The 22,983-nt window shown below is 42.1% G+C and overlaps 1 protein-coding gene across 5 annotated transcripts in view; it reads left to right on the forward strand.

The window, feature by feature from the left end:
• Nucleotides 1-22,983, forward strand: part of chd5 (chromodomain helicase DNA binding protein 5) — a 66,796-nt gene that overhangs the window by 13,156 nt on the left and 30,657 nt on the right. For all 5 annotated transcript variants that reach the window (XM_034205611.1, XM_034205615.1, XM_034205612.1 and 2 more), the window contains exons 3-9: nt 4,229-4,447; nt 6,127-6,245; nt 8,799-9,040; nt 9,130-9,242; nt 9,395-9,521; nt 10,990-11,156; nt 11,968-12,186. In XM_034205611.1, coding sequence (XP_034061502.1) covers nt 4,229-4,447; nt 6,127-6,245; nt 8,799-9,040; nt 9,130-9,242; nt 9,395-9,521; nt 10,990-11,156; nt 11,968-12,186 — 1,206 coding nt within the window. The remainder of the gene's footprint in view (nt 1-4,228; nt 4,448-6,126; nt 6,246-8,798; nt 9,041-9,129; nt 9,243-9,394; nt 9,522-10,989; nt 11,157-11,967; nt 12,187-22,983) is intronic.

The raw sequence follows: 22,983 nt of genomic DNA on the forward strand, positions 1-22,983 counted from the left end.
GTTAATTGGAAAAAGAAGAGGCCACAATAAAGCGTCTATGAGGGAGCCACTTTCATATTTTGCTGAAATACACTTTGTTTTAAGATGGGCCGCTGTCTTGTTTTTATAAGCTCAGTATCCTCTCAAGGATTGTGAGTCAACAGCAGGCTGTTGCTGATTCCTGCAAAAGAGAAGAGGCTATTGTTTTGGAAGTGTTTTCACAGCAGGATCTTTCCTGTTGAACTCCATCTTTATTGAATATCCTCTTTTTTTCTTGCTCATTTTCTGTTCGCATACCCTCTGCGATCCCCCCTAAGGTGGAGCCATTACGGGGAAGCATCTAATTTGATTATGCTATCAGCACTTATCTGATTTTCTGCCCTCTCCAAGTAGAGACACCCTCTTTGTGTCCTCCTCTGTCCTCTGATGTGTGTGTAACGCTGAACTCTGGGCCAGGTTGTTGCACACTTCCACTTTGTCTTTGCAGTTGTTTTCAACAGCGGTTCTGCTTCTTAGCTTTTCCCTCCTCCATTTCCACCCCCACTCCCATCCCCCATCCATACTATCTTCAAACTACTCTCTCTCTCTCTCTCTCTCTCTCTCTCTCTCTTTCTCTCTCTCCCCCCCTCTCTCTCCTTCTTGTTATGCATAAATGAGATTTGTCTAGACGGGTGCTGGAGCACCAGCTCTGCAACCACAGGCCTCTGCATAACAAGCTCGTTATGCAAACGTGTCTGATTGGATGGCGCCGTTCCATTGGCTGCCACTGTGATAGAGTGTGTGTATATTTGTGTGTGTGTGTGTGTGTGTAGCCTTATTGAAAGAGAGAGTGAGAGAGGGGAAATGAGTGAGAGAAGAGAAACGTGTGCATGGGGGTGAGCTATGAGAGAAAACTAAGAGGAGAGAGAGAGTGAGAGCCAGACACTGCTCAAATATGGTCGCCATGGCAACACAGCTAGGCTGCTGGTAGGGCTGGCGGGCGCTGCGGCAACGTGAACCTTTCCACTGCGCTACAGAGCCAAACGCCTGTGAGTCTCTCCATGAATCCACACAGGCCCGCTGAGCAACAGGCAGTGAACAGAGCACTCCGCGCTGTGCACTAATTCACTCTGTAACGTGCACACAACACGCCTCTACTAGGGAGAAAAAGAAGCACAAATGACTGACACATTAACCTTTCACAAAATGTTGTCTTTATATCATTTCATCACATTTCAATAAGCTGATGCTTTTTAGCTGAAGCGACGTACAATAAATAAACCCTGAAGATACAAACTCAGAACAGCAAAAAACATGCAGGTACATTCACTTCAAATATGCCACAGCATTTTAAAGGGGCCCTATTAAGCTCCTTTTCAGGTTTCACGTTTGTACTTTGTGTTACATGTTTCATTCCCTGTCGCAACACCTCTTTTCACCCTCTTTCGGAAACCAGAGCCCAGTCTGCTCTGATTGGTTAATCGCTTAGAGATGTCCCGCCCCTTAGCCTTTCACATTTATGTTGGAGCACTAGCCAATAGAAGCGCAAGGTATACATAATGATGTTGGGATTAAAACAAAGGAATCCAATCAATCCTGCGTTTCAGGCAGGGGGGGAGTGTACATACCACACTATAAGAAATGGAAACCCCCAAAAAAGCATAATAGGGACCCTTTAAGTGCTAATGCATCGGCTTAAAATAAGCTAAGCCTACTAAGTACATATATCTTTTTTCAATGGCCAAGGTGCATGGGAAACTGTCATTTCTTATTCCATGGTATGTACATGGAGCTTGTCCCACCACTTTGTTTCCAGGTTTGCAATCCAGGAGTGTTTTAGTTAAGGGGTACCTGGGTCCCACCTGCAGTGAGCGAGAAACAAGCCAATAGATCAAATGGACATTCTGAAGTGTATATACATGCAAAAACCACCACATACTGAGGGGCACCCCAGATCTTTTTCTCTCCCTTTCCTTCTTACTCACTCATGAACAGGCACTAGCGAATTTGCTCATATGTAACACTCCTAATCACACAAACAACACCTGTTAACTGTTAAATCCATATAGCCTTGCAGATGTCTCATATGAAAGAGGCAGGAATGCAGGATCAGTTCTGAGCACTGATTGGCTGCAGCGCCGGAGGTGTACTGTGTGCTGGCTTACTTTGTGGTTCAATCGTGTGTGAAAGGTGAACGTGCTTCTCGGCAACTCACAGCCAAATGTTGACTTGTAATGTAATAATTTATACATTTCATCACAGGCAGGGAGAATTATAATATTTGTGGAGCAGTGGCACTTTGGAAGAAGTTGAATTTATGCAAATGCCATCAAGGAGAAGCTTTTATCCAAAATGCTTTACAGTATTCTGACATGTTTTTAGCGTGGGCGGCCTCTGTGAGAGCTGTAATCCCTAACTCTTGCAAAAATAACGCCATGCTTGTTCGAATTTCATATTTTAAATATCCAGTTTTTCTCTAAATTGTATAACTCCATCAGATGACACTTAGAGATGGAGGTTTGTTTGTAGCCTTTATTTAACCAGGTGAAAGCCCCTTGAGATCAAAAGATCTCTTTTTCAAGGGTGACCTGCAGGACATTAGTTACACATGTAACATAAAAACAACAGAACAACAATAAGGATGACATACAACATAATGTACAGGGTACAGTTTACAAACTCTATTTACAGAGACAGGTACCATGAGTATCAAACAGCATGTCACCCAGCTGAGTTTTAAAATGATGCAGAGGAACCAAAGTGCTCAGTTTTAAACATGTTTGCAGACTGTTCCAATTTAGTGGAGCTGCACAACTAAAAGCTTTCTTCCCTAAGACAGTCCTAGCACTTGGCACATTTAATAAAACAACATCATGAGATCTCAGGCAATATGTACTTTCAATTCGTCGAGAGATCAGAGAGCAGATATAAAAAGGTAGTTTACCCAACATGGCTTTATAAATGAACATGTACCAATGACTGAGCCTCCGTACAGTAAGTGATGGCAGACCTGCCTTGGCATACAGGGTACAGTGATGAGTAAGTGCTTTACAGTTAGTAACAAATCTCAGTGCACTGTGATAGGCGGCATCTAACTTTTCCAGGCAATGGGCAGGTGCATTCATATATATCAAATCACCATAGTCCAGCACAGGTCAAAAGGTCACAGTGACTAGCCTTTTCCTGGCTTCAAAAGAGAAACAGGACTTGTTTCTGAAAAAGAAACCTAGCCCTCAGCTTTTTAAGCAGGTTATTGACATGAAGTTTAAAAGTAAGACAATCATCAAGCCAGATACCAAGGTATTTATAACTGGTAACCACTTTGAGTACTTGTCCTTGCATAGTAACAATATCCAAAACAGGCTCTGGTGTCTTTTTAACTTTTGAAAATAGCATTACCTTGGTTTTATCAACATTTAAAATAAGCTTAAGTTCAGCAAGCTGAGTCTGAATAATATTAAAAACAGCCTGTAATTTAACACCAGCCTCCTTAATGGAGGGACCTGTACAGTACATCACGGTATCGTCCGCATAAAAATGTAAAGTAGCTTCATCCACATTTTCACCTAAACTGTTGATATAATAAAAGTGGACCTAAAACAGAACCTTGAGGAACACCATTGAGGTATCTATCGTTAAGTACAGAGATTAAATTCAGTTTAGACCCAGGAATCTGGCTTTGATGCTGAATTCAGTCAGTCACAGTCACATCTTGAGCTAGAGCAAGATTCAAAGTCAGATTGTTTACTTTTATAAAAATAGCTGTTTGATGGGAGCTTTTGGAATATTTCAAAGAAGTGTTAAGATGGCTTGGGTGAAATGTCAAACAGCACTAATACAGTTTTGAGAGAAATCCTTCAAACTGAACCTGAATCCAAATGTTTTGGGAAAAAAGGGGTCCTTTTATTTCATTGACACATATAACACATCAGTACTTACATTGAATTCAGGGGTTATTATTTTCAGATCTTAGCATCTCTGGTCTTCCCAGGTAAATTTGTACTGAATTTATGGCTGAAATGTTGACTTTAAATTCCAAAAAGAAGTGTATTATTAGGCTATAATGAAGTTGCTTAAAAAATGTAACACGATGACTTATGCTTTAAAAACAAACAAGACGGGGTCAACAACAATTGCACGTTGACAAGAAGACAAAACAAAGGATGACATTTGAAACTACCATATGCTGCTCATGTCCTGCTATCGACCAACCAGCTAATAGTGTGCATGCATTTAAAATATTTTGTATGTGTTCATGTCAATGCCTCAGGGTGGGATCCAGCCCAGAGTGGACAGCGACCTGGAGGAGACCTCGGAGGTGGAGGAGGAGCGGGAACGTCCAGAAATCGGCTCTGAGAGCGAGAGCAGCGCGTACGGGCCGACCAAGAAGAAGAAGAAGAAGCCCAAGGAGAAGAAAGAGAAGAAGCCCAGGAAGAAGAAGAGGGATGAGGAAGATGAGGACGATGACGATGATGATGGGAACATGAAAGTGAGTCTCAGTCTAGGTCCACCAGGCAGCAACAGATCACACCTTATTTTCTACTGTATTTCTGTATTTTTTGTGATCAAATTTGTTTATTATTTAAGACAGAAACACAGAACAACATGGCACAAAACATATACATGTGAAAGAACATACATTCAGTTCCCTTTCAAATAAACAAAAACATTATAAGACAAAATAAAAAAAAGATAAAAACACCCGCCCCAGGACCACTGTGGGCTTGATCAAGTGCCAATAGGCAACGAGTGTCATCAAATTACAATTAAACACGCAAAAATAAGGATATGAAAAAGAACCACAGCCGACTTTTCAATGCCGCAGCCGCTGCAACCACACACTCACATTATCCTCTTTCGCCCTATTGATACGGGCTGCTGACAGTTCCATATGGACTACATCAAGAACAGATCAAACCCATTGCTTAACGGACAAATCGTGTGTAGGCTCCAGCGCAACCATTTTCTTAGCAGCTGTAAGACCAGCAAGAACAATATGCGTTTTTCATATTTAGGAATCTGAAGGGAAGAAATGTCATTCAGTAGCAGAGTTGATAGGGTCGCAGGCAATTGTATTTTTAAATGAATATAGTTTCAATTAAAAGGGGTAATTTAATAAAGGTAAAGTAATGAAACATTACTAGTATTACTAGTATTACTTAGTATGGTATGCAAGATTTCTAACTTTTATCGACCATTAAAAGTGATATCAATATATAAACATATACAATCAGTAAATATGACTTTTATATATTTCCTTTCGTTGTATTTTCACAAAATTAAGTACCATTCATTGCAGAATTTACAACTTAAGAGTAATAGATACTTTGCCTAACATTATAGTTTCTGTCTGATATGATAAAAACACTTTTTATTTTTCTCCCTTAACAATCCAGAATATATCAACATTCCAATTATATGTGTTAAAAGTGAATCTGCTGGATGTGGTTTTGGCATTTCATCACCGCAGCATTTATTTTAGACAGTATCTGCCGGGTCCCGCATGAGCAGGCATAAGCTCCGCCCCCCTTTACAAAAAATACCCTGAATAAGCACTTTAGTAACAGGAAGTGAAATAGAGGGATATGAGGCATAGCTAGAATGGGTGATCTGTTTGGTATTTTGAGCAAAACACTTCATAGACATGTTTTTTATTCATTTTTACATATGCTATTGCCTAAGAATTACATGATAGGTGACCTTTAAAAATCCACTCTTAGTGAATGTGCACTGGAAACTAAGTTTCCACATCAGGAGAAATGTTGTCACAGCCACGGCTCAGGGATCTAAACCAAAAAGGAGACCACATAAGATTTAAACCATGTTTTATTTGAAACTAAGACAAAAGCAACATATTCAATGAATCTGCTACCTCCAGGTCAGTGGTGGTTGAAATGATGAACATGTGTGTGGTAGGGTGAAGGCAAAACAGAGAGGAAACCCATACCAAAAGGCTGGGTTTAAAGAAACGTTCTCATGTTTTTTACTGGAGGGGGGGCTTTAAAAGTATAGTGTCTCCTTACATTATAAGTATAATTACAGTCCGACAATCCAATGGGAACTTCATTTCCAAATTCATTGCAACAATCTATAAAGGGTGACCTTTCCTGAAAGGGGTTAGAGTGGCCTTCATCAAGCATTATCTAACTCTCATCTTGATCTCCTCAGGAACCCAAATCCTCCAGTCAGCTGATGGAGGAGTGGGGTCTGGAAGACGTGCAGTATGGCTTCACCGAGGAAGACTATAAAACCATCACCAACTACAAGGCCTTCAGCCAGTTCCTCAGGCAAGCATCTCATTCTGTCAGGGTTATCTTCCTACTGTATGTTAGCAGCTCTCTGTTCCCACTGGGGGAATGTAATCAAATACTCAAGTGTTTGTGCTCAAGTACGACAATGAATTACTTGTTGTCTACCTGAGTATTTATTTTAGTGGGACTTCATACTTCAATATCAGTACAAATAATGTACTTTATTAGATTTTTTAAACATTTTTACAAAAACAGCTAAGTCAATTAATGTAGCCAATTGTGAAATAATTTATGTAATCTATAATATCTTTATTTTTTTCTCTATTTATTTTTTGAATAATCAACAAAACATATATATATATTTTTTTAGCTTTTTCTGCATTGGGTACTTTTACGATTAAGCCACAATTTATTATTATACTTATTAACTTTGATTTAAGTACCATTTTCAATGCAGATTGTTTTTACAGTTTGGTTATTTGATGGTGCTTTTCCACTGCAGCACGTAGCCCTTTTTTTGCTTTTCCACCAGGGGTAGTTCCGGCTCAGGGCTACTTTTTCATCTTTTTTTCTGGCCCTCCAAAATCGAGGTTCTTACCGGGCCAACAACCGGGCTGAATATGCTAAACTAGTGACGTAAACACTCTCGACTGCTGAATGGTCAGAGAGAATCGCTGGCAAGGGGGCTACAACTACAACAAAATGAACATATTTGACCGTGATACTGTTTTTGAGGATTGTCAGAAACCCTCAGTGACACTTCCAACAAAAACTCCACAGTGAGTGAGAGCAGTGTGGCAAGTAAACACTGCTCTTTCTGTTTGTGTCCGAGAGCCGGGCTGTCGGTATAAAGACTGCGTCTCACCTGGGGCTGTCTGGCTCCACTAAGCCCCGCTCTGACAAAGTGGAGCACGGGCTCCTGCAGAGCCCCTGTGAGCAGTCAGCTGCTTTAGATGCTCTGACAGCTCGGAGGCTCAGGGACTCGCTGCCCTGACCCACTATCTCTCTCAGGCCGGCGTGCCAGACCTCAAGCTGTGGCCCGACAAATCACAAACATGACATATAACACGGGAAACGTAAGGGGCAGAGGGATGTCAGCAAATAAAGTCCCACCAGTGCTGGGGGAAGTGTGATCATTGAGAATCAGAAACGGTTTATTGGTCCCACAGAGGAGACATCTACTTGTTACAGCAAAGGGGGCAGTACAGATAAAGAGAAAATAAAACGGTGATTAATTTAAAACATTAATAAGATACAAATCAAATAAGTACACATTCAAGGTATAGGAAAAGATTAAAGAGGAACATATACAAAGGTATAAATGAGCAGCCATATAACACTAGTAAATAGTAAAAGTATACATATATCTGAAAATAACTAACTTTAGCCAAGTACTACTTTTCTTCTTTAATCGAGTATATTCATTTTTGAATACTTTCTGGTTTTACTCCACTTCTATATTGAAGCAAATATCTTCATTTTGACTTCTCTTCCTTTATTTGACAACATTATTTGTTTGCAGGTTCATAACATGAATTACAATTATAAATGAACTAATGAATGATGACATACTATATAACATACCCAGCAGTATACAGTCATTTTAGTTAGCTTCACCGTAACAAGCGGCACAATTAAAATGATTAACACGTTAATGCATCACTAACTACCATCCAGTAATAAAATAAATATATTATAAAGAAAATGGCCATTCTGCATGATGAGTACTTTTAAGATAAGATACAACTTTAGTTAATACTGGTTTACATTTACTTTTATAGAAAACAAATATGACAGTATGACGATGTCAGATAATCTGTGTCTCTGCTGGTGAATAATTGTGTTTGTTTTCATGTAACTGTAAGTACTAGTTGCTAAGCAACTGTGATTGACAGACCATCTATTATAGAGTAAGTGGCAGGTAAATAAATAATTTCTCCTCCCTGCTCAATTCCTTCATTGTATGTAAACTGCTCAGGGCAGCACATGTTTAATGAATTGTCTTTGTTCGTGAGTGGAACAAAAAAACCCGCCATATTGTGCTTTTGGGGTTCTCTCTTTCCTGTAGTGTTATATAGGGTTTTGTGCATGTCAATGGGCTTAAAGGGCTAAAATCCCAAAGTCCCCCCCCACCATTTAACTCCTTTGTTTACTTCCGTGACATAATGACATCACTATGTAACACTCCCGCTTCTATTGGATAGCGCTCCAACACATTGTACATGATAGGCTAAGGGGCGGGACATCTCTATGTGGTTGATCAATCACAACAGAGCCGGCCAGCTAACCAATCAGAGCAGACTGGGCTCTGGTTTCAGACAGAGGGTGAAAACAGGTGCTGCAGCACAGGCAGCATGAGAAAAATATTTTTAACATTAAAGCATGTCACAGTAGAGGCACAAAATACAAATATGAACCTGGAAATGATCATGTAATGTGCTCTTTAAAAATAAATGCAGGACTTTTTCTAAACTCTGGTATTAATATTTGTACTTAAGTAACATATCTAAGTACTACTTCCACCTATTGTAGAAATTCCATCAACAGGAATGAGGTGAGACATAATGAAGCTGTTGTTGTTTTTCTCAGGCCTCTCATTGCCAAGAAGAACCCGAAGATTCCCATGTCGAAGATGATGACAGTGTTAGGGGCCAAGTGGCGCGAGTTCAGCGCCAACAACCCGTTCAAAGGAGCATCTGCCACCGCTGTGGCCGCCGCTGTGGCTGCCGCCGTGGAAACGGTTACCGTGGCACAGCCGACGTCCGTCAGCAGCAGCCAGCTGAGCGCTCAGCCGGGGCCCATCAAAAAAGCCAAAACCAAAGAGGGAAAGGGTAAGGATGAGTAACCCACCGCTGAACAGAGATTTTTAGAAATCTTAGTGAGAGTACTGCTGGGTTAACGCTACGTCTTTGTGTCTCAGGACCCGGAGTGAGGAAGAGGAGCAAGTCTGTGAAGGACCTGAAGAAGAAAGCCAAGCCCAAAAAGACCAAATCAAAGTCGGGCCAAAGTGTGAAGAAGAAGAAAGCGTCCTCGGTACGTTTATTTCTAGAATCTTCCAATGCTCATCCTCTGCTCTATATTTACAATGGCATCAAAGTGACCAGACTGCGCTCACTTTAAATGTTGGTTTATTTAAATTCCTCGTGTAGCTCTGAGCTCTTTTGTTTGTGTGTGTGTTTTTCCAGAGTGAGGAGGACTTCCTGGAGGAGTCCGACTTTGATGACATCAGCATCCACAGTGCCTCGGTGCTTTCTGATACCTCGGGGGCCGCCACCAAGAAGAAATCCCGACGTGGGCGGAAAAAAAGGAAAAGTATGTTTACTCTCTACACACGCCAAGTTCTGCGCTGTGTTTTCTTCCTTCCAAATTCTCATTTAAATCCCTCAGAATCACACTGTTTGATTATGGGTAACGAGGAAAATTTGATTTTTTTTCTTTTAAGCTTTATTGGTTTTGGGAATGTTTTCCAAAGGCAGAGGATGCTTTTTCTCAGCAGCCTGCCCTCACACTCATAGTCTCACATTTAGAGCACTCTCACTGTAATACTGTGTATCTTATCTTATATCTCATCTGCTGGTGATTACAGCTGCATACAAGTGCATTTCTGTGGGAAAATAAACTTGATTTTAAAATTAATTGATTTCAAAATACTACTTTCAATTTCTAAAGCACTAAATTGTTAAAGGCCAAAATACACTTCTGATCTTCTGCTACATTAATCGATAGACCTCATGTCTCTTTGATAAAACATATGTCTGAAACAAACTCCCAGAAGTCTGTTTCAACTCAGTTCTATTTAATCATGGCTAAAAAAAGGTAAATAAAAAAAAGAATGAGATAATAATAGTAATCCAAACGTTCACAACAGATAACCCCCTCAGTAACAGTAAGAAACAGATAAGACAAAATTAACGAACTAACATCCCCCTTTATTTGGTCTTTTAAAAAAAAATAAAAATGTTTTCAGCTGTCACTGAACTGAACTGAACACTAGAACCGCCAACGGGTCAATTTTACCGGCAGCTGTTTTTTGATTGTATCTAACCAATAAAATATTCAAGTCTCCCAGTCCGTGACTTTTCCTGAAAGTGTGTTATGTAGCACCCTCTGTTGTTAAAAATGGTCAATATGAAGTCAGATTGAAAAAATCGCCCAAAAAAATGCCATTTATACCTATATCCACCAGCGGGTAATATTTACCTCATAGAAAATGCAGCGTAAACATGACGTGTTGCTATAGCAACGCCTTTTGTCTACTGCGGTTCCTTATAGATAGAGAGATAGATAGAGAGAGAGATAGAGAGATTTGTACCTAAACAAAACACAAGTCTAACACCAAGCGTTTAAATCAGCACTGGTAGCGATATTTTATACTTCATGCTATCTGCACAAACTAGATCATATGAAAAGCTGAGTCCACAGATTCTATTGGTATAAGTTTCATCCCTGAGCGATCAAAACTCACTGTTCTGTATGATAAATAAAAGAACATTGTACCTTGAAAATCAATAGCGGGTACGTTTGACCCGTTGACGGTTTTAGGTATACAGCAACCTCTGGCGGTTCTAGTGTTAAAAGCTTACCTGAGTTTGCCTCTCTTATATGTCCTGGTAGGGTGTTCAATAGTTTAGGGGCATAGTGGATAAAAGCTGCTTCACCCATTTTTATATATGTCCTTAATCCTGTCCTATTTTCTAGGCTTTGTAATGACTTTTTAAAGTGTACTTAGATATCCTGTTATAAAGTGGCCTTTTCCTTCCTCTCCCTGTACCTGCTGCAGAGGAAGATGGGGACGGCTATGAGACGGACCATCAGGACTACTGTGAGGTTTGCCAGCAGGGGGGAGAGATCATCCTGTGTGACACCTGCCCCCGAGCGTACCACCTGGTGTGTCTGGACCCGGAGCTGGAGAAGGCCCCCGAGGGCAAGTGGAGCTGTCCACACTGTGTGAGTACATTAAAGTTTATATATAAGTATATTCAGGAAGTTATATTATGTATGCAAACAATCAGCTAGTGTATCAGTTTGGTTGGGGCACCAACAGTTAAATTAAATGTGAACACACATGGGGCTTACCAGGTACAGGTCCAGGGGCCTGAAGGGTCAGGGCCCCCTTGGCCTTGACTTACGAAATGTCACTCAAAGAGACATATACCAATTATTTAGAGACTCAAAGTAACCACGGAGGAACTGCATCAACTAAAATGAAATTCTTACAGCTCTAAAATGTAATAATTTGAGAGACTTTAAGATCGTATTTTGTGACATCAAATGTTCTTTCACTGTAACTTTTATTCATGAATCTTTGCTTTTAAATTAGTGTTTCTAAATGCCATTTTATATCGTTGCTTTTAAATGAGTGTTTTTAAATGTCATTTCACAATATGTTTCTTAATGTCTTTCATTTTTGTAAAGCACGTTGAATTGCCTTGTGTTGAAATGTGCTAGATAAATAAACTTGCCTTTCACTTCAAGCCTGGCTCTAGATTGCCGTAAGACAGAAACATCTTCCTCCACCATATACTGATTTAACTTCTCTCTGATTCTTTAATTTTAATATTATTTACAGGCTCAAAAAGGGTATAAGTATCCAATATTTTACACAAATATTGCCAAGACGAGAGACAATATCAACACTTTAAAGTAACTTTTTGAAGCATTGACATGACAAACACTATAAACACTATAAAAGTAATCGGTTTAATTAACAGCGTTTAACCTCCTTCTCCAACCTTCACCACCTGTTTCCCTCTCTCAGGAGAAAGAGGGGATCCAGTGGGAGGCAAAAGACGAGGAGGACGAAGAGGAGGAGCCCGTAGGGGAGGAAGAGGACGACCACCTGGAGTTCTGCAGAGTGTGTAAAGATGGGGGAGAGCTGCTGTGCTGTGACACCTGCCCATCGTCCTACCACATCCACTGCCTCAATCCCCCCCTGCCCGAGATACCCAACGGGGAGTGGCTGTGTCCACGCTGCATGGTGAGCTCTACAGATACTCTTTTTTAATTGTTGTTAAAGGACAGACACAATCATACAATGTTATAGTTGAAGCAGTGTATGTCCTACCATTTTATTCCCCCTTCAGAAGTACCCCGTCTTAATACCTCATTCTTCCCTTCCCATTCTTACCTTGAAAAACCATATACAATTTTAACCCAAACTGACATTGATTAATCAAAACAGAGTAAAAATAGATAAAAAGCTTGTGAGTTCTTTAGTCTGCTTTTTGTATGCCTTGGATGCTTTTTAAAGTAAGATTTTATAATCGTTTGGTTGAAAGTGTTTCGGTTCCTTACAGTTTTTTTGGTTTATTTATAAAAGAAAGCTTTATACTGTAATTAGTTCAGTCATGAAGGGTGGGTCATGAGCATAAGACCGTGATCGCCAATGCAAGTGGCCGAAATGGTTCTCTGGGGGTGGCTGGCACCTCCCTTAGGGGTAGGTTGAGAAGTTCAGTCATCGAGAAACGGACTCGGACTCCAGTTGAGATGGTTCCGGCACTTAGTAAGGATGCCACCTGAGTCCTTTCTAGGGAGGTGTTTCAGCAGTATCCAGCTGGGAGGAGACCAAGGGGCTGACACAGGACCAAATGGAGGGATAACGTCTCCACGCTGGCCTGGGAGCGCCTTGGATTCCCCCAGTCATGTGATGTGGGCGGCGAAAGGGAAGTTTGGGGCTCTCTGCTGGAACTGCTTGTTCTGCAACCAGACTTAGATAAGCCGATGAGGAGGGATGGATGGATGGATGGATGAATGATGTATTGATTTATTGACGGATGGATGGATAGTTCAAATGGCAATAACAAATTAAAATGGTGGTAAACATATGCTTATTATTTGATTTATTTGATTATTATTTGATTATGTTTTGGGAAGATTTCCTTCTCATGAATCAGTCCCTGGCTCTAATGACTTTTTTTAGCCTTTATTTATACAGGTGAATCTCATTGAGAAACAAGGTCTCATTCTCAAGAGAGACCTGTTCAGTGGTAACACCACCACACAAAGTTACAGACAGACAGGACACTAAACACAGAGGCAACACTCAAATAAAACATCGTAAAAAGTTGTCAGATATAGCAGGTGCAAACACCCACAGATGATTTCTCCAGCTTTTTTTAAATTAGTTTAAAATCCGTGATGGGTATCAAAGTGCTCAGCTTAAGTTCCTGCTGAAGTGTGTTCCAGGTTGATGGGGCAGAGTATGATATGGCTTTTTTCCCAAGCACCGTGCGTACTGAGGGGACGGACAGAGTGATGTAATTTTGAGATCGTAGTCTATAGCTGTACTGTTTGTGTGATATGTAAGTGGATATGTAGAGGGGCAGCAGTCCAAGCATAGCGGTATCGATGAGTTTGTACCAGTGCAGTGATCTGCGCATTGATAGTGATGTCCAGTTGACTAAAGCGTACAGCGTGCAGTGGTGTGTGAGGGGTTTACAGTTGGTTATGAACCTCAGAGGCCCATGGTAAACAGCGTCCAGCAGATGAAGGGAGTGAGCTGAGGCGTTCATGTACACAACATCCCCGTAGTCCAAGAGCTGCAAAAATGTGGCAGCTACAAGCCGTTTCCTAGCACTGGTGGAGAAGCAGGACTTGTTTCTAAAAAAGAATCCCAGTTTTAATTTCAGTTTCCTTAAGAGATTGTCAATATGAGGTTTAAAGCAGAGGTTTTCATCTACAGTGATGCCTAAGTATCTGTAGGTTTTACTTCAATGGGGTTATGCTGTACAGACATGATGCAGGGAAGAACAGCTGGTAACTTTTTCATATTTGAAAACAACATGACTTTTGTCTTGTCTGAATTTAACACCAACCTGAGGTGGAACAGATGTGACTGAAAAGTGTCCAAAGCAGACTGCAGACGTTCAAATGCAAGGGCAACAGTGCTAGCACAACAGTATAGAACAGTATCATCTGCATATAGATGTACAGAGGCATCAATATTTTGACCCACATCATTTATATAAATTGTAAAAAGGGTCGGTCCCAAGACCGAACCTTGAGGAACACCTCTGGGCACATTAAGAAAGCTTGAGGAGAGACCGCTGAAATGTACACATTGCTTCTGATTTGAAAGATAGTTTGCAAACCAACCAACAGCTTGGTCGGACAGGCCTATATGGGATAACTTCTGGCATAGAATGCCATGGTCCATATTATCAAATGCCTTGGATAAGTCTATAAAAAGGGCAGCACAGTAGCTCTTTGCGTCCAAGCCTTCAACAATGTCATTCACTACTTTCAAAGCAGCCATTACTGTACTGTGCTGCTTCCTAAAGCCTGACCGGTGAGGCGATAGAATGTTGTTCAAGCTTAAATATTCTTTGATTTGATCATTCACCAGCCTTTACTTTAGCTAAAATAGAGAGCTTGGAAATTGGTCTGTAATTATTCATCACCATGGGATCACCACCTTTCAATAAGGGGAGAACATTTGCAGTTTTCTAAACATCTGGAATGACATTGTGTGTTATAGAAAGAATAAAAACATGACACAGTGGTTCGGCTATAATATCTGCAGCTAGACGTAAGCGATAAGGGGGGAGATCGTCCGGCCCTGCTGATTTTTTGGGGTCTAGGCCCTTTAGAGCCTTACAAACCTCCCCAACAGAGAAGGGATTGAAGGAGAAAGTGTGGCTGCTGGAGGCATGACTGGTGGTGATGGAGGGAGATTATTTACCAAAAGATAATGTGTCAAACAAGGAACTGGAGGCAATAAAATGTTTATTAAAACAATTAAGCATCTCTGTCTTATTTGACACAGGGATGGAGTCAACAACAATGTTAGGAGGCAGCTCTAAGGAGCGAGAGCTGGCAGAGAGGGATTTTATGGTGTGCCAAAATGTCCTAGGATCGTTTAAACTGTCTGTGGTCTGGGATAAGTAAAAATGGCTTTTTTAATGGAAGCAGTATAGCGATTACGCAGTTGACGAAAAATAAGCCAGCCAGCCTCAGAACCTGTCTTCCTCGCAGCAGCCCAAAGCAGATTCTTCTTGCGTAAGAGGGCTGCCAGATCAGAATTGAACCAGGGGGTATCACGGCCCTTCACCCTGAGCCGACGAAAAAAAAAAAAAATTAAAACTGTCATAAAAATACTTCCAAGCATGGTCAACATCACCAATCAATAAAATACGATCCCATTTAAAATGAACTAAGTCATGAAAAAAGGCTTGCTCTATAAAGTGCTTAACATTTCTTTTCAGAACAACACAGGGCTTAGTACGGGGGATTTTGGTGTCCCGAATAGCATCAACTACACCAGGGGTGGCCAACCAGTCAGAGGTTAAGAGCCACATTTTTTCTATGTTACTGCAAAGAGCCACATCAAACACACTGATACCGCTTGTTTCAGTTTTTTGTTTTCTGGAGACAAGATTTCAACCACGTCACTGATGCATTTTTGTAGCATTGGGATATATATTTTTTAAATCCTCTGGAGCAGAGAGAGGAGCTGTGGATTATTGTTATTGATTAATGCATCAGTGTTTCTTAGGATCAAAAACACTAAACTCACAACTTGAAATGAAAGCGTTTAGTTTATTTAATAAAAGAGCACATGTTCAATGTGAAAAGTGACAGTAGTTATAGATTATTTGCAATTTGGTGCTATATAATATATTAAAAAAAATAAAAAATTATATATATATTTTAAACACCTTGAATTTCAGGGGGTGCGCGGGGCTCCGTTGGCGGGGTGCAGCGCCCCTCCAAGACAATGGTAGGGGAAACACTGGATAATGTTTAATCAACGATAGGTTTTCCCCCCCTCAAAGGTGATTGGTTCACTGCATCGCAGGTATTATTGTGATTGGCTCTTGGGCCACATCAAAATTAGACGCGCTGGCATCCTCTCATACTGACACATGACACCACACATACACACGTAGGGAGAGCCGGGACGAAAGTAACACGGGACGAAAGTAACGGAGCGATTTTATCCGAGCCCAAACAACTTTGACCGGCCAAATTACGTCAGAATGATCAGCATTCGATACTTAACAGACCTACTAAATATTAGGTTTAACTCTGAGGAGTAGTGTTGTCACGGTACCAACATTTTGGTTTCGATACCAAGTCAAGAATTGCGATTCCGATTCTTTTTCGATACTTTTCTTAAAAAAAGGGAAACAGTCTTACATGTAATTATTGTGCTTTATTTCACACCAGAACCATAACACAAACTTCTAAACAATGAGAACAATAAATAAAATAAATGACAAGAATTCGTATTAAATCAAATTAATACATGTCTCACAGACAGGCCAAGGCGCAGCGGCAGTTGCACTCCCACTTGCAGCCATGCTTCTCGTTTTCTCACATGCTCTGGCAGCTAGCGCGTGCACGAGAGAGGGGAGGGACTTAGAGCGTGATTGAGAAGGGAGGGGCTGCAGGCACGGCTGCAGTGCAGGGGGTGGAAGCAGAGCACTGAACACACACGGCTCTTATTAAAACAGCGCTTTCTCACCGGAGTACTTTTCTCCGTCATTCTTAAAGTACCGATACTAATGAAACGGAGGAATCGTTTGATTGATTGATTGATTGAAAAGTTTATTAACAGCTTGTATATTGGGTACAGTACAGTACAGCTCAAAACATACAATTGTTAAGGGGATGCAGACCAGAGAAAGACTTTCGTCTTGTTTACATCAGGGTCCCCCATTTCCAATTCATCATGTCATTTAAGACATATAAGACATATTTGACATACAGATGGCTTATTTACAATTTACATACAGGTGGGTTTTTTTTTTTTTACATACAGATTGCTTGTTTACAATTTTCATTTTAGATTTCGTTCTAATACATCCTAACCGGACATTTAAGACATACCAAGTCTACAGATATACAGTTAGTAACAGAGTCTAAAATGCGAGTATATACATAGATGCCCCCCATCTGTCAAAGCTGTCCATTGAACGACAGGTTGAGATGTGTACCATTACCGGGGCCATCGTAACGTTTTTAACCGCAGGGTATTGCGGTACCTTTCAAGTATTGGTACACCGTGCAACACTAGTCAGTAGTCAGTGTCTCTCCCCCAAACTCACACATATAAAATTCGATATGAACTGAAGAGCCGCATGAAACTAGGCAAAGAGCCGCATGCGGCTCGAGAGCCGCCGGTTGTCCACCCCTGAACTACACAATGATCACTTATGGCGCATTTCCACTGCAACGGGGTAGCCCCGTTTAAGCGTCCCTAAGCGTCAGTGACGTGCGGTGAGGTTCATGGCTGGTGAGGCAAATATTATATTTTGACCTTAATCGAAATATTCGGTTATTTTCAAAAGCTTTTTTAGTCTGATGCTTCAATTCATTTTAAACAGACCGTTCAACAAAAGGATAGGCCTATACCCACAATTTAAATATTGGATTGTTCTTTCTTAGTAAGAATCCATTTGCATTACAATTGTGGTCTTACCTTGACTTGAAGATGAAGTCCATGCTATCCTTCTGGACAACAATCTCTATTACTTTTTTGTAAAAGTCCTCCTTATCTTCCTGTAGTTTCAAAAGTCTAGTTTGTTGTTCGCGTCTGGTCTACCGTCCCTGCGTAGAATAACAGTAGCAACAAGAACCTGTGGGCTCACTTGCGCCCCCTTCAGTGCGGCAGAGGTTATGGCTGCCTCCCCTGGTGCTTTTTTCATTGTCGTTGTATGATGAGACCAGCGAGCCTAAATATCATATATACGTGAAATAAGTTATTTAGAGACTATGGATGGCGAGGATAAATGTAATAAAGGGATCTACAAACATTACATTGGTGACATACAGTGAGATGGTGCAGGCATGCGCTTAGGGCCCGCTTTCCAGACAGTTTCTGTGGGGTGACGCATTCTGAGGTGAGGCAGAGCTCATCTGTGCCTCACCTCACCATACAGTAACTGGCTTGAGCGCGCTCACAAAATAAGTGCCTGCGCTACATTAGAGCCCGCGCTCCAGCGGGTTACTGTGGGTTTACGTGAGGCAGAGCTCGTCCCTGCCTCACTTCTCATCGCTACCCGTAGTTGTAGCGGAGCTCGGCAAATTTGCTGATTTTGACTATAAAAAGCGATTGGAATCATACATAAATCACACTTACAACACAGATCAGTGGAGACATTTTATTATTATTACCATTTAGTTTTTCTTTAGTTGTTTTTCCGTTACATTGGAGTATGACAGGTGAGGCTCTGCCTCCCCTGCCTCCCCTGACTGCACGTCGCTGGTCCTCGCTCAGGCCTCGGGCTGCCTCGCTGGCCGTCCGAGGCCGTGGCGCATTTCCATTACAGTTTAGGACCTGGGGTAGCAACGCAGTGTAGGCGGGGCGATCGGCTTCACATTTCGCGTTGTTCCGTCGAGCTCCCGCTGGATTTTATCATCCCCAATGAGATTAAGGAACGTCGTCACCTCCTCGGTCGACCACGGTGTGCTTTTCTTTGACGTTGCCATTTTTGTAGCGCCTCCGTTTACAAAAATGCTGTGTATAAAAATGCTGCAAGCTTGCTTCTAGATATATATGCGACGCTAGGGATGATCTCGCGCGCGATCTTGTGACGATTCTCTCTGACCAATCAGCAGTCGAGAGTGTTGACATCACTAGTTCAGCCCTGGCCCTGGTCTGATAGAACCACGATTTTATGGGGCCGGAAAAAGAGGGAAAAAGTACCCGCTAGCCGGTACTAGGCTATATGGAAAGGCCACCAAAAACTGGCCTGGCCGCTTGAGGACGGTTAAGGACGCTTAAACGGGGCTACCCGCTGCACTGGAAATGCGCCATTAGGTCATTAGCAAAGACCCCGGTTGCAGTATATTCATGGGATCTATTAGTAATTAAAAGATTGATAGATTGATGATTATTTTAGACACCTGGTATTAAGACGAGTGGGACTTTCAATGACTTGTGTAAAGTTGAGAGATATACAATGAGCTTTAAAATCATCAGACACTGGTGAAAGCCAATCCCAGTTCAAATCACCTACCAGGATGATTTCCTTAAACTGTTGTTGAGATAAAAGCTGCATTAGCGAGGATAATGTGTCATTTGTAGCAGAAGGGGGCCTATAGCAACCAACAACAGTTAAAAACTGACCACCAGATAAATCTATTCTTAGTGCTAAGATTTCAAACTGCTTAATAGCAGATTTGGAGAGGATGACCTGGCTGTGCAGCAAGATTATGTTTCACGTTTCGCAACATATCCATTTTGGGAAGCAAGCTGCGAGCATTTACATGGGTGATGTGTAACCCAGACAAGTTCTTAAAGTCCGCCGGGGTGTTACATGCCATTAAAGGACCAGGATTCTGTCTGAATACCAGACAGAAGTAAAAGCAACATAATAAAGCACATCTGCTTAAATGTCGTTATAGTCGGGAGACTAGAAGAGTTAGAAGAATACTGGCAAAGGGCATCTGTAGGGTTTCCCACGGTGAAGGCCCCAGGAAAACAACAGATCCCCGCGAACCCAGGGGCAGTAATTCCAATAATGAGAAACATTTCCAAAACTAATTACATGCGACAACCATCCATTATGTTCATGGCCCAGTGTGGATATCACACCATCTGTGGTAACCAGCCGCGGGCGTAAGGAGTCTGGGTTGCCGATAGCATAGCCGCTAAAACTCCTTGCCACGACAAGGCAGAGGAACACAGGAAAATACGTCATCGTAATAGCCAGAGGAGAAGAGCGGGGCAAGATCCACTCAACGGGTAAGCATAGGCCTACCCGATCCGCCGATGGAAGTGGCACCCGTCCTGGGTAGACAGGGCCCGGACTACTGGCCTTGCAGGGCTCGGTGCCGGCGATGACAGTTGGCAGTAGCCTCCACACGAGCGAAGCCCACTCTGTGTTGCTAGCGTGTTGAACGGGGCTCGGCCCTCCTCAGGTAAACACACCGGGGCTTGGTCCTCCGCAGGTACTGATGTGTAGCAGCTGAAGAAGGGAGGCTCTCTTTCCTCTTTTCCTGCAGCTTTTGATTCACAGCGAGGCTTTAGAAAGGAAGTTCGGTACCAGGAAAAGCACCATGATAACAAAATCTGTGATAGTGAGCACTTTTCCTTTGCCGAGATAATCCATCCCACCTCACAGGTGTGGCATATCAAGATGCTGATTAGACAGCATGATTATTGCACAGGTGTGCCTTAGGCTGGCCACAATAAAAGGCCACTCTGAAACGTGCAGTTTTGCTTTATTGGGGGGGTCCGAAAACCAGTCAGTATCTGGTGTGACCACCATTTGCCTCACGCAGTGCAACACATCTCCTTCGCATAGAGTTGATCAGGTTGTTGATTGTGGCCTGTGGAATGTTGGTCCACTGCTCTTCAATGGCTGTGCAAAGTTGCTGGATATTGGCAGGAACTGGCACACGCTGTCGCATACGCCGATCCAGAGCATCCCAAACATGCTCAATGGGTGACATGTCCGATGAGTATGCTGGCCATGCAAGAACTGGGATGTTTTCAGCCTCCAGGAATTGTGTACAGATCCTTGCAACATGGGGCCATGCAGTGGCGGCCGGCCCATAGGGGAGCTAGGGGCGCCGCCCCCCCTCTTCCCACATGTTTGATTGTCATTACAAATTAAAAATAAATATAAAAAAAAATAAATATTTTTTTTATTTTTTATTTTTAATGAACAAAGTAAATATTATATAGTTGGCATCAGTAAAATGTATAATCTACAATAAAATCTCGTTTAAAATTGTTTCACGATGTCTAAAGTTACTGATAAGTCACATGTTTCCTGCCTGGCCGCAGTGTGTGTCATTACCCTCTCTCGTCCGGGCGGTAGAAAGGAGCCCTCAGCCAGAGCAGCAGCAGCCAACAAGCTGACTGTTGCTATCTGTAAACTATGCAGCCGAAACATAATTTCAGCCAATCAGCGTCGTCAGATCTGATGCTAAAAGGGCGCTGTGTCAGCGCCCTGGCCTGTGTGTCTGTGAGTTGGTTGGACTCGTATCCAAGGTGACGCTACAGTAGTTGTCGAGGATAGCTGCGTCTGCAGGTGGAGACTCCGGTGCTAGTGGATCGCCGGAGCTGTAGATTAACATTTACATGCTTATTTTAGTTGTAAGGGCAATGCCTGTAGCACCATGGAGCATATGTGACCTGCTCTATCGAAATCAGTCGCATTGACCCGAAGACACATTTTGAGTTATGAGTTTTTTATTTGAGTTATTTGAGTTTTGAGTTACTCATGGAAAGAGGATATTCCTAGCTTTCTAATGATATCAGGATTGTTTTTGTACTCCAAATATTAAGCGAAATATGTCACATTATATAATGACTGTCACCGAGTCATCATTTTGAGAAAAAGGCCTTCAAAGTGTTCTCTTCTCTGGAATCAAACGATCTGATTGATTATTTAGCAGAGCAAATTATCAAAATACTATATTTTCGTTTGGATTACTGGTCTGGGGGAAGCTCGCGAGTGTGTGTGTGTATATGTGTGTGTGTGTTTGTGTAATTTTGCGTTTGTGTGTATTGTGTTTGTTTCCCGGGGAAAACCCTCACGAGAAACACCGGCTGTTGTTGTGCCTGCTGTGACGTTAAATTACTCCGTTCTCCGGTTGTAATTATGCCGTTACAAGCTTCAAAGTTGTATTTATCACCTGAATTTGCCAAAAAAAGTTTAATATTCTGAAAGCCAAGACTTTGTTTAATTGAAATCAGATGAAAACAAACTGTCACGGACCCTGCCGTGTAATCTATGATTACTATACGCTTACATTCATAATGTCAGCCGGAGGGAGGGGGGGCGGCGCTGCGGAAGAGCAGATTGCCTGTCATCTTCCCTTTACAAGCTTAAAGAATGTATTTATCGTGTGAGTTTGGAAATAAAAGTTTCATATTCTGAAAGCCAAGACTTTGTTTGTTTAAAATCAAACAAAACACCCAAACCCCGAAAAAATAGTTTTTTACGCAAATCCACGTTTATTTTGAAATGAGCCGTTGCGACTTCCGACTGATTTCGATATATGTGTGGTCTGGACCTGTATTTTACAGGAAAGGAGTGAGCAGAGGGTGGAGTTGTCCATTCTTGTTCAGTTTTCATCTTCCTCACCCTCTCAAACTTTGAGTTGCGCGCGCTGCTAAAGAGACGCGCTACCATGGAAACATAACAATGGTGTAGCTGTATTAAAGTCAGAGTGGAAACAGTCATGAGTAAATCTGATTTTGTCAGAAATCTGGAGAAATGCGGGAGAAATATGACCCCGGGAGGAAACCGGGAGAGGGCAATGCAATCGGGAGTCTCCCCCCCCCCTCTAACATCACCAGAAGTCATAATTTAAAGGATCATTTCTCAAACATTTCTTCCGGGGGAGGATCCCCCCGGAACCCCCTAGTATGGTTTGGTCCCTATTTCCATAGCCCCACCAAAAATATTTTCCACCAGCCGCCACTGGGGCCATGCATTATCATGCTGCAACATGAGGTGATGGTCGTGGATGAATGGCACAACAATGGGCCTCAGGATCTCGTCACGGTATCTCAGTGCATTCACAATGCCATCAATAAAATGCACCTGTGTTCGTCGTCCATAGCATACGCCTGCCCATACCATAACCCCACCACCACCATGGGCCACTCGATTCACAACATTGACATCAGAAAACCGCTCACCCACACGACGCCACACACGCTGTCTGCCATCTGCCCTGAACAGTGAAAACCGGGATTCATCCGTGAAGAGAACACCTCTCCAACGTGCCAGACGCCATTGAATGTGAGCATTTGCCCACTCAAGTCGGTTACGACGACGAACCGGAGTCAGGTCGAGACCCCGATGAGGAC

Source organism: Gymnodraco acuticeps, unplaced genomic scaffold, assembly GCF_902827175.1.
Source record: "Gymnodraco acuticeps unplaced genomic scaffold, fGymAcu1.1, whole genome shotgun sequence".
Lineage (NCBI taxonomy): Eukaryota > Metazoa > Chordata > Actinopteri > Perciformes > Bathydraconidae > Gymnodraco > Gymnodraco acuticeps.